The following is a 12,869-nucleotide window of genomic DNA, read 5'->3' as shown; positions in this document are numbered from 1 at the left end:
CTTAGTCTCTTCTTGCAACTGAATGCAAGAATTTCTGTCAGAAAAAAAAAAAAACACAACAACTTCAACAACTGGACAAGATTTCAGAAAACTTTGAATTATTTTTTCAATTCTTTAGCATCTTTCAAAATTGGCCTCTTAAAATCTGACCAATCTTGACATTTTAAAACCTACACAACCTCAGGTCTGAGATAAATTCTTCCTTAAACGAGATCCTAAAGCCTGATGCAGATACTTACTTATTCTACAAAACATTCATTATTTTTAATTTAATTGCACAAATAATTAATATAGTTACTAAAACTTTTAGTAAATATGTTAATATATATTTAATACTGTATAATTACACATTTACACATTTATTATTATACCACTACATAATCTAGTTATGATTTTTTATATATATTATATAGATATGATTACTTACATAGCATAAGAGTCAGGCCCTATAGTTTCTACTCTGTGCTTTATTATGTAAGTATATTGTGTGTCATATTACTGTCATCATGAAATGCTATTACCTAAAGATATGAATTACTCACAGTCACAGTAGCAAGAAGATCAATATACAACTCCATTATTACAGCAAAATGTACCACTGCGTAGCAGTTAAGATAAGCTGGTACACTTGGATTGAAGGGAACTTCATTTCCAGTGACCTATATGAAGCAATACAGATACCAGTGATCCACTGCAACCTCTTATTCCTTAGTATTCCTTAAAATTACAAACATAAAAAGATTAAGGAGCACAGATAATTACACAAAGATAATCTACAATCTTACATACATACTGTCTAGTGTCTCACTGTTTATGTGTGTGTGCGTGTGCATATTCACAACTGAAAGAAAAAGAGAAATTAACTTACTCTATAGAACTATTTTGAAAATCTCTTTAGGAAATGAATAATGAAAAAATAAACAAAAAAGATATATTTTTCCTTCAAATAAAAAGAAAAACACAAGTAAAACATTCATTTCCTTCAGTCTTTTCCTTTTATGACTGCTAATTTGCTAATTTAAAATAGCATGTGTAGAGTTCTTAACGTTGATCCAGTAGCATTAAGAGGTCCAAGTAAATTACACAAAACTGAAAGCCTCTATATGTTATATTTACCGCTGGGATTTCCTCAGGAAGGCCAAGTCTAGGTTTGCCTGGTCCCCAGCCTGGCCCTTTGAATATCACAGAAAGCTTATTCCAGAATCCAGGTGTGGCCCAAAATGTATTCCAAATACGAGCCAAGGGACGCAACTTAAAAAAGAGCAAGTGATTTTTCATTGTTAGTAAAATAAAATTTATTAAAACATTACATTTCCCTCATCCTTAACTTTCAAATAAATGACTTTTTGCAAGTCTGTAAAGAGAATACGTTAAAAAGAGATGAAGACAGAGGTTCAGAAAACATGACTGAAATAGGCAGGAGCCATATCAGGTCCTTGGTTTATTGTAAGGATTATAAAGGCTTCTACTCAGAGGAAAATCTCTCTTTCCTATAGGCAATCCAGAACATTTAACAGTATTTTGTATAGCTGTATTTATGATGGCTTTAAAGTAGAATTTTGTTATTGGGACTTTTACATGACATACTCTCAATTCCTAAATTACTCAGTGCTGTCTGTAATGTATATAACAGTACGGACTGTGGCCATCCTTCTAGCTTCCAGCCCAGGTACTCCTTCAGGCAGAATTTCTAAGTCTTTGAGATGCCTTGTGGAGTGAACAGCCATAAAAAGTCCCCATGAAATAAAGGGAGACGTCTATACTCCTCAGTTCTTCTACAGTTTTATGGAGAACTTTTTATGTTGTGATGAAGAGAAGCTTGGACCAAGAAATCCACCAAGAACCACATTAAGTACTTTTTCTTCTTTTTCCTTTCTGTTCCAAACAGCTTCTGTTGAAAATATGATGGCTGCTATGTAACACTGTCAATGTAAATCATTATGAAGCATCACTAAAATCAAATACGCAAAACAGATAAAGAAATAAAGATATCACACCATGGGATTACTTATGAAATAGCAATATTTAGAGAAGACATAAACAACAGATTTTTTTTTTTTCTGTCTGTGCCTCTCTACATATTGCTCTGTGTGTGTCAAAATAGACAGCATTCACTGGGTAAGTCATAGGCCTGTTATATTCCCACTGTAATTAATTAATTAATAATTTTACTGTACTGTGTTTTCATAATGTCTCTACATGCCCTGTATATTTTCAGTGCAGCAAGTTGTAATGAAATACTGAAGACACTGTGGATAGTGAATTAACTATGTAGCAGAGTTAATCTCAGTTATGCCTAAAAGGAGTTTCTTTTGAACAACCAGCACTCTTTTTGAATGATTGTTATAGATAACAGAATCAGTTATACAAAGGATAGCACCTGGAGCAGGATGGGGTCAAATGAATTTACTGGATGTGTTAAGCCATATACAACTTTAGCATCTTCTGCCTCAAATGTTCCTGAAGGAAAATGTAAAAAAAAAAAAAAAAAAAAAAAAAAAAATCAACATTTAAATATACACATTTTGTTTGATGCACTAACTAAACATGAGGGAGAGAGCAGCTTGCTTTGGTTTGGTTTTACTTACCAAATATCCTGTCCCAGATAATGAGTGTGCCACCATAATTTTTGTCAATGCAGTAAGGATTTCTACCTATAATAAAAATGATTGATAAGTCATTGCATACATAAGAATACATGCAAGTGGGTTACAAAAAGGAAATCTTAGCATCAATTTCTAATCTAAAAATATTTTTGAAGAGTGAATTAGCAAGTTTGCTGATGGTGCAAACCTGGGAGGAGTGGTGGACATACCAGAAGGTTGTGCTGCCATTCAGTGAGACCTGAGCAGGCAGAGAGTTGGTCCTGGAAGAGGAACCTTATAAGTTTTAATAATAAAGAGTGCATAGTCCTGAATCTGGGGAAGAATAACCACATGCATCAGTATAGATTAGGGTCTGAACTGCTGGAAGGAAGCTCTGCAGAGAAGGACCCGGGTGTCTTGGTGAACAACAGGTTGGCCATAAGCCAGCAGTGTGCCCCTGTGGCCAAGAAGGCCCACAGTATCCTGGAATGCATTAAGAAGATTCTGGCCAGCAGGTCAAGGGAGGTGATCCTCCCCCTCTACTCTGCCCTGGTGAGGCCACATCCAGAGTACTGTGTCCAGTTCAGGGCTCTTCAGTTCAAGAAAGACAGGGAAGGGATACAAAGATGATGAGAGATCTGGAGCATCTCCCTTATAAGGAAAAGCTGAGAGGCCTCGGACTGTTCAGCCTGGAGAAGAATGAGAGGGGATCCTATCAATGCTTACCAACGAAAAGGCAGGTGTCAAGAGGAAGGGATCAGATTTTTTTTTCAGTAGTATCCAGTGATGGGACAGGGGGCAAACAGGCACAACACAGAATATAGGAATTTCCATATGAACATAAGAAAGAACTTCTTTACTTTGAGTGTGACAGAGCTGGAACAAGATGCCCAGAGGGGCAGTGGAGTCTCCTTCTCTGGAGATATTCAACACCTGTCTCAGTGTTTTCCTGTGCAACCTATTTAAGTGAACCCGCTTTAATAGGCGGTTGGACTAGATGATCTGTAGAGATGATCTAGAGTTCCTCCAATCTTTCAGCTCCTGCAATTCTGTAACTCTGAATAGTAAGTTAGCTGCCCTTTATGTATTTACAACATTTCTTTTTTCTGAAAAAGCATCTAAGTCTCCTTCTATTCAGAATTAAATATACAAATGTAGCATGTCGTACTCAAAATTTCTGTGAAATAAAGAATTCAACTGGAGAGTAAATTCACCTAAAATATATTTATGAAGAAAAATTAAAGAAGTATAAAAAAATCACCTCATTAATTTATACCTAAGAAAATACATGTCGAACACATTTATGCATAATCATCTCTTTACTGTCTTTCAGCTGTTTCTATGTTTTATTGCCATACATCTGATCCTGCCTATACTATTGAATTCAGGGTGACCCTTCAATCTATTACCTAGGGAATGCCCTTGTATGTGAAATATCTTTCAAATGTTTGAGCAAAATCAAACTGTGGAGTTTGTTTGGTGCAACTGTACAATACTCAATTCTGCTCAACTCTGATCAGGATCAGGTTCAGAGGATTAGTCTGGATTTACAGCAGAGCAAATAAGAGCAGACTGGTTCCCTCCAGGATTACCAGTACTTGTGCAAATTTTAAGGATTAGATAGTTACAGCACCACAGCCTTTTAAAAAAGTCTACACAGTGCTATAAACACTCTACACGTGGAGGATATAATAAATATTAATAACATCCTCTGTACAAACGACTCCATTTTAGTCTGTTTCAAATTATTTTGCTCTTCCATTCCCATTACTTTTCTCCTTGTTATCTCTGCACTCTGAATGAGCCAGTGACATCTATAAAACCCACTTTTATTCCACAGGTATATTCGCGGCATTTTTCATGATTCAGAGGAGTTATGAATCAAATTTAGATATGCAGTACCATCTTTAATTCTTCTGGATATTGATGGAAATTCGTATCAGCTGACAAGTATGTGTGTGAAGTGATATTTTTCAACAATTCAGACATTTGAAACTAAATTCCACCAAAACGTTTAACAGCTCTACTTCAAAAAGAAAAACGTGTCTTACTGCATGAATTTGAATGCAAGAGCATCTGTTACTGACTGATACAATGATTATGTTTTAGCAGTCAGGGAAAGTGAGATTTTTTTTTTTATCATTCTTTATATTTACAAAACTATTTTGTTCAAAATCTTCAAATTATCTCACATTATCAAGGTTTCATTTTTGCTCAATAATTAATCTCAAAGGTAAAGATTTAAAAATTAAATATAAGTTCTAATTTTTTTTTTAAATTACTGTTTAATACTATGTAACTTCTCACATAACAAGGACTATTTTTTGAAGCAGTTATCAAAACTAAAATTGTTGAATAATACTAAAGTACAATTTTTATTCTTTCTTATTACAGTCCAAATACTGAATACTAGCAAAAGCCTATTGTGGAATTAGAGGTTATGCTTTTAACTTACCATGATGAACTCTGTGATGACTAGGAGTATTAAGAATCCACTCCAATGGACCAATGTTAGTGACAACCTTGAAAAGAAATAATGTTTATCTGAATTTGAAAACACTGTATGAATTCAATAAAAAGGAGGGAAAAGAAGGACACAAAAGGCATAAAGATTTTTATCTCCAGGAGACTCGCCTAAAAAGATGAGAACTTTTCTGTTTTAACTTGTGTTCATTACGAGATTTTTCAAGAAAGAATAAGTGAAATCTAGTAAAATGCAAGTTAAAAAGCAAATTTCTTTTTGATCAATCAGCACACTTTCTTCTTTTATTACTAGTTCATGATTCTATACAGATGCTCAATTTTTCATCTGTATCTATTGACACTTCTTGGTAAGCAGTGTAACTCTAAGATCCCAGTAATTTGAATATTCAGCCTAAGCAAATGGTTGGCACAGTTCCAGAAACAATCTCCTTTAGTATCTTTGACTGTTTTCTCCTTCTACCAACACCCTTCTTTTACTCCAGCAGAAATGAAATAACACAACAAACCGAGAACCGATGCAAGTGGAAACTATATTTGTTTCATTTTGCCATAAACTTACTCTAATGATTCAAGCTTTGTCATAAAATGCTTATGAATTAAGTTTATGAATAAAGTAAATATAAAAATAAAATTAATATTTTTGTTAATATTCATCTTTATTAACATGAAAAGAACTTCTGATTATTAGGTTAAGCAGAGCATTTCTGTAAAGAAAGGAGTACAGAAATGATCCAGTTCATATAGAGAGAACTGCAACATCTGGAGCATCTCGCTCAAAATAATGTGCACGCTGGCTGGAAAAGCAGAACACTGGGACAAATTTGTTTTGTTTTGTTTAATTCAGAAGCCAAGTACAACATAAGTAGGGCCATTTGTATTTCTTAGAACTCACTCAAAATAAGTTCAAGCCTGAAAAGAACACCAAAAGGTGAGAAACAATTCATCATTCATTCTAGCTTGATTTCCCTCATCTCTCAAGCAGAAAATCCGACTGTATTAAGCTATGTGAGATGTAACCACTAAACTGAACTAATGAATTAAATGTCTTGGATTGAATTGTAGCCCAGAACCTGAGAGAACAGTGATCTATATATTAGACCACACCTAACTTTGATAAAAATGGTAAAGTACGCTATTTCTAGAAATTTCCATTGCTATCAGTAAGCTTATACCTAAAAACTGCTATCAGTGGAAAATTTTTTGCATTCTCTATATATTTTATAAATATATATATATATTTTAAACACATATTTTATATTTTGTAAGTATAAACTTATATGATATCAACAAGAGGAAATACATAATCTCTGTAACAGTGGATTTTGAAGCCTCCTGCAGTAGCACAACACGAAGAACAATTCAAGTTTGTTGATATTTTCTACCTTCTGCCATCTTACCACAGGAGGAAAAAACCCTTTGAGCAGATCCTTCATCAGAGTAAACTGCAAAGTCTAGGATAGTAAAATAATTGTTGCCAGGCAAAATTTTATACTCTGACCCTGTCATTTGAGGCTCACAGGACCCTACTGAAATTAAGAGAAAAAAAAAAAAAAAAAAAAAAGAACTTTGCAGGACTTGGCATGTAACAAAATTTAATGTGGTGGAACAACAGTCAATGGTCAAAAGAATGTCTAGAAAGTTACAGAGAGGAAAAAAGCAGTGGTGGATTGTTCCAGCTACCAATCAGCCTTTCAGCTTTCAATCTTCCCTCATTGCTGTGGGGCAGATGTCTGTGTCGTTGTGTCCAGACATCTTCCTTGAAGAACATCAATCACAACGCAGTAGGTAAATATTTATAGTAGCAGTAACCAGGCATACTTTGCAGTTGCAACCAGTCACCAAGATATATACACTGCCAGATCCCAGTCATTCAAGACACCAGAACATTTTTATCTTAAAATAGGTTTCCATTCAAAATGGCTTTTTAGAATAAACATTTTCACATTTCTGGAAAAACACTTTTCAATTTAATATTGAAATATATATAAAATAAATATACAAAATATATATTTTATAAAATATCAAATAAATAAACATAAAATAATATAAATATTATATATATATATGAAATATATAAAATGTCAAATAAATTCAATATTATATCAGAACAAATCACATATTTTGTGGCTTACAATTGAGATTTTCATTAGAAAAATAATATACTTTTTACTGTTATGGCTTTCTTATGCACTAAATGCTTTGTTTCAGCCTTTTTTTTCTACTGGAAGTTAGTCTAAAAAATTTAAAAATATACGGTGGAAATGTCATGGTCCAATATCTCTATCACCTTTATTGCATATTTCATTTTATTGAAAGGAAAAAATCCTGTGAGTATAAATAATTCTATAATAATTTATATCATCATCTTGCAGTTATCCTGGAAGGCTGAAAAATTACTCCAATTAGCCTTAAGAAATGATATATACCAACTCTTTTCCTAGAATGATCTTATAATTATATGAGAATGTTGACCAACATGGCTGGCAGAGGGGACATTCTTGTGTTAGTTTCTTAGATACAGATAACTATTGTACTAAATCAAACCCTGTCTCCTATTTTTCCTCTCTCAGTTAACACATCATGTCCACCTACACAACCACGTCACTGAGCCTCAATGAACTGCTGCATTCCAGAAAACTTTTTTCCTGCTTGCTTTGTTTATAGTTTAACATCACATGTCCACAAAACAATTTTCACCTGAAAAAACCTTACAAATAGATTAGATAAACTACATGTGAATCTGATATATAGGTATCTTATGTACATCATTCAGAAAAGACTTGTAAGATCTCTTCTCAAAACAGGTATTTTTTTCTTTTTTTTTTTTAAAGCAACATATTCCTAAGTTATTGCATCAAGAAGTTGCTAAACAATAATGCAGAATTACTATGAGAACAATTGAAGCAGCTTCAAGAGCAGTTTAAAAACAAGGCAGCTAAAAGCTATGTGCTTACAAACTTTCCACAATTTGCTGAACAAAAAAATTCCAGAATTCAAACCTTCATATAAAACAAGATTATTATTTATTTTTTTTTCAGTAATAGCAGTTCTTATATAAAGATGTCTCCTTTATGACAGCAATCCCTTGCCTAAAGGAAAAGAACATCATGCAATCTCTTGTGGCATGTAAGCACGTCCGTTTGCGGTCTCAGAGTTTGTCAGCACCAAGGGAAATCTTTATTGCCTGGTACCTGCACCACTTCAATGTAGTTCTTGTTTAAATAATGAGAAAAAATCGTGACTTGAAATCCAAAGGAAACTTTACATCTTGTGTAACAACTCCTCCTGTCACCACTACAACATGAATCTTTGCTTAACTCTGTTTCAACATGAATGTTAGGAAGAAATGCCGACAGAGCAGAGGAGGCAACGTTACAGTAAAAGCACTGCTAAATAAAGAAAATAACTTTTTTTCTTTAAGTATAAGAAAAGCTGTTTGTAGCAGAGCATGACTTTCAATATCATAGTGCTACTGATCTGCAGGACAGAAGACGGTAAATTCGTCCCTGGAGCATGACTAAAGAGCACTCTGAACTTAACTCTGGGGTTTCAGCTAGATTAGTTGTGGTAGAACAGGTATTTCAATTGATTTCTTCATCAAAAGTAAGACAAGATTTTTCTTCCCGGTATATAAATCTGTATTTCAGATAGTTTGGTGGGGAAATTTGAATATAAGACTTTAATTACATTCTCAATAGAGCTGCTGTGTTAATTCAGGACAACACACCCATGTATTTATACAGATGGCCCTGGTGATCATATTTGCCATGTGAATTCTCTACAGGGAGGCTAGGGAAAGGCAGAACTCCTAGGATACATGCTTGTCTGCCCAGTTTCACACTTTGAAATCCTCAGCAAACCCTGATTTATATACCGCCAACTGTTTTCCTATCTGATTAGGCAGTTTTCTATTCCAGTAAGCATGTAAAATGGATGTAGCCAAATTTCCACAGTGAGGAACGAAAAAACAATATTTATAGTTTAGAAATAAAATAAGCCAAAGGAATCAGGTCTGTTGGGATCATAAAGAGTTTAATAGGGTGGTGAATTTCTGACAAATCTGGATTGTAGGAATGGGAGGTGAAAGCCTAGTTTTAATGGATAGTCAAGTTTAGGGTATGTTTATATAATAAACACACAGACTTAAGAAACGTGTTTAGAATAAATTATCTTGAAGGCAGACAGTTGTCACTTTTTGTTGGTTTATGCTTTAACCAGAAGGTAAGGTTTGAATCAAATAGACATCTGACATGAATATTTCAGCTACCACTTTCAATAAGTGAATGCAACATTTGATATATATATATATATATATTTTTTTTTTTTTTTTTTTTGCAAGGTCTAATTAAGCCTTCTTGTAGAAAGATAAGCACATGTTGCTTATGTCAATCAAGTTGTCCACTACAATGCAAGAAAACAATCACTAACTTACTGTTTTAATTGTAATATTACAAATAGCAGAGCACAATGGGAGTCACTCTTCCAGTCGTATATCAAGTTAAACATTTTAAACAAACTCCAGGAGAAAAACTGCTATACAATTTCAGTATTTTTTTAATCAACTTGACAAATACATGCTGGTGACTGTGGAGAAAAAAACCAGAGCAATAAATCATATGCCAGCCCTGAAACAAACCAAATATATTAAACTGTAGCTCTTCACTGTACCTCTTTAAAAAGACAAAAATACAATCATCATCTTGCACTTTGTTTTTTTTTATTTTAATAAATAAATGATTTCCAAATATTATTTTGCTTTTAAAGCCACAATCAATTAAAATAGATTCTCAATGAGTACAACTATGTGTAAAACCCAAGATTACTAAATGTAACTTTGTTAAAACGTGGAAAAATATAATTTTTTTTAATGTCATTTGGTCTCTCTAATTTATCTCCATATTAATTTAGTATCCTTTCATTATTTCATTAACTTTAATTGGTAAATAGGTTGCTTATGTTATTCTGCATTCTGCAGAAATGTATTGTCTCTAAGTATCTCATTTCACACTCACTTTGGTGATTCTCCTCAGACAAAATAGACTGAGTGATCTACATAAAATTACCGAAATAAGAATTTTGGTTTTAGGGTTTCTAAAGGTAATTCATAAAGCCCACAACTGCTGAATTAAACATTTCATAGCTGTATCTTGCAAGAATAGTCTTTCAAGAATGCTCTCTTATGAATGTTTTATTTTCTCTCTCTTATGTAATTCTCTAAACACAAGAAAAAAGCATATGCTTTATATATCTAGAAAGAATATACTTTTGCTTCATCAAGGATTATATGAATAATGGATAAGTGGAACACAGTTTACAATTATTGCTAATATTTCTGCTTAGCGATAGTGTTTCTTGCTTTGTACTTTCCTGCTCCCTGGCAAGGTGACTTTCATCCTCTAGGCTGGCCAGAAAACCTAATAAGTCATTCTGGCAGATGCAGTGGGTTGAAGCAGTGAGATGTCTGTTTTTTGGAGTCATGTTTGAGTTCTACTGTCTATATCATGTATATATTCTATTTGGATGTACAAAGGCCGCGTCTGCATTAAATAAAGTATTTTTATCTCCCTGGTATTCATTGATTTATTTGCCCTCTCTTTCTCCCCACAGTAAATGCTTGAGTTGTCAGTTTGTGGCAGATGAACAAATGAGTTTCTGAAGCATCAGCTATGAGAAATGGTACCAGAACATTCGTTTGGAAAACAAAATTTTGTTCTTTATGCAAATCAGTGATTAGTTAATTCCCCACTGTCTTTAGAATGACTCTCTTTGTAAAAGTGAGATCATCCAGCTTCTGTGGTAGAATGTCAGACAACATGGGATGTTTCTGGCATCCCCAGTCCAAACATCTGAGTCACTGAGAGTTATCAGGTACAAACTTGAATACTAGACTAGGAGAATGATTGTATATCACCTTTAAATTGCATCCATCCTTCTTATCATCTTTGGTAAAAGTCTCATGAACGATAACTTTTTAGATGAATCCCTTGCAACTTGAATAGGACAGCTGTTTGTCTTTCTGATTTGAAACAGCACATCAAATTGGCTCATATATTTTTGGCTGAAGGGACTGAATGAAATAGAAGGTTGTTCTTTCTCTATGAGCCAACATATTAGAATACAGAAAGTGAAATATTTGGTTGGCATATGCTATTTGAATTCAAAGTGGATTTCCAGAGAAAAATTCAAGGGAGAGTTCAATTTCAAAATTATACTGAATGCATTAGATTATTAATGATTTTATCTTTTAATGACAACATCAGCTACTTTAACACTTCTAAACTATTGAAAATACTTTAAATAACCTTTTTTACACTTGTTTGCTTCTGCATTCCTTTCTTATTTAAAAGAGACTGAGCATACTATGTGCAAAATGATGGCATAAGAAAATGTAAAAATGAAATATGGAAGAAAATAAAGTATCAGTCTCACTTGCTGGGTGCTTATATTATAGAATATAATAACTGTGTACAGAAAAATAGCATCCCTGAGTGGCTTGTGTTGGAAGTGACCATAAAGCCCACCCAGTTCCAACCCCCTGCCTCGGCAGAGTTGCCACCCACCAGACCAGGCCACCCAAGGCCCCAACCAACTTGGCTTTGAACACCTCCAGGGATGGTGGATCCACAGCTTCTATGGGCAGCCTGCACCAGCATCTTACCACCATCTAAGTAAAAATATCTAATCTAAACTTTCTTTTAATTTAAGACCGTTACTCTTTATCCTCTTGAATATCTTACCTGTTGTTTAACGCTGTCACTTACTTATCACATTGTCCTAAAGAATTTATAATTCTTGTAACTGTCACCTACTGGACATTTCTCTTAAATAGTTCCTGCATGAAGACACATCTATGTCCACTAGACCTTAAAGAACAGATCTTGATATTGATTGGTATTCACAAGTTTATTGCTGCTTAAAAGAGCTATGTGCATTTGTATGTATTTTACTTAATTTTACTTTGTTCTCTAACATGCTTGTTTAATTTCCTCATTGAATTTGTGCCTGCATTTCAAAATCCGCTGAAGATTTTTTCTGAATATGGCTGTCTTCCTAGGTAAGAGATGATGGCCTTAAGGACTTCAGGACTGAACTACAACAACTCACCTGTACTGACAGCTAATGTGCTTTACGTGGCCAGAAACAGAATTCTCCCTTATGAAAGAATGAAGTCTCCACAATTTCTATCTTTCTTTGATTTTTTAAATTAAATAAAATGGAGATAAGTCAAAGCTAAAGAAAGTCAAGCTTTAACGTGCACACAGTATAGGAGCATCCTACTGAAATCATTCTTTCTTTACTTTCCTCTGTGTCTCATAGTTGTGAATTTGGGGGTGGAGAGGGCATTAAATACAGCATACTTGGCATACTTCCATAGCAAGTTTCAGCTTTCCTGAATCATTGTTTTCTGATATAAACGCACATGTTTTGGACTATGTCTAGAGTAATTTCAATTCCTTTTTGCCAGCCTGTGCTGCTAAATTTTTTCCCAGTCCTTTCCTGCTGTTTTCAGCTATGTTATTCCTTGTTAATTGGAGTACATCACTTTTATCTGCTTTGATGATGCAGGAAGACTTAAACAAGGGAATAAGAGGTGCTTTAAGAAACCTGACACCTGTGAGTATGGTAAAAGGCATAGATTATGGTCTTTCCCCAAATTAGAAAATTAAACAGAAACTAATGCATGTCAAAGATCAAACAGGCAAGCAATAATCTGCCTCCACAATTACTACCAAAAGGGATTGATTCAGTTGATATTTTCCAAATACAATCTGACATCTCATAAAAATTACAGCTAAATCT

At 33.9% G+C, this 12,869-nt stretch overlaps 1 protein-coding gene across 1 annotated transcript in view; it reads right to left on the bottom strand.

Moving 5' to 3' along the window:
• AGMO (alkylglycerol monooxygenase) overlaps positions 1-12,869 on the bottom strand; it is a gene marked incomplete at both ends in the record, with an annotated part of 178,403 nt that overhangs the window by 82,191 nt on the left and 83,343 nt on the right. Inside the window, 5 exon segments of the mRNA XM_079538575.1 lie at positions 543-659; positions 1,117-1,251; positions 2,381-2,460; positions 2,589-2,654; positions 5,041-5,107. Of these exon segments, the coding sequence (XP_079394701.1) occupies positions 543-659; positions 1,117-1,251; positions 2,381-2,460; positions 2,589-2,654; positions 5,041-5,107 (465 nt within the window).

The sequence above is a fragment of the Tetrao urogallus genome, assembly GCF_951394365.1.
Source record: "Tetrao urogallus genome assembly, chromosome: 7".
NCBI classification, from domain to species: Eukaryota; Metazoa; Chordata; class Aves; order Galliformes; family Phasianidae; genus Tetrao; species Tetrao urogallus.
The sequence above is the reverse complement of the archived record's forward strand: the minus strand, read 5'-3'. Positions and strand labels throughout refer to the sequence as shown.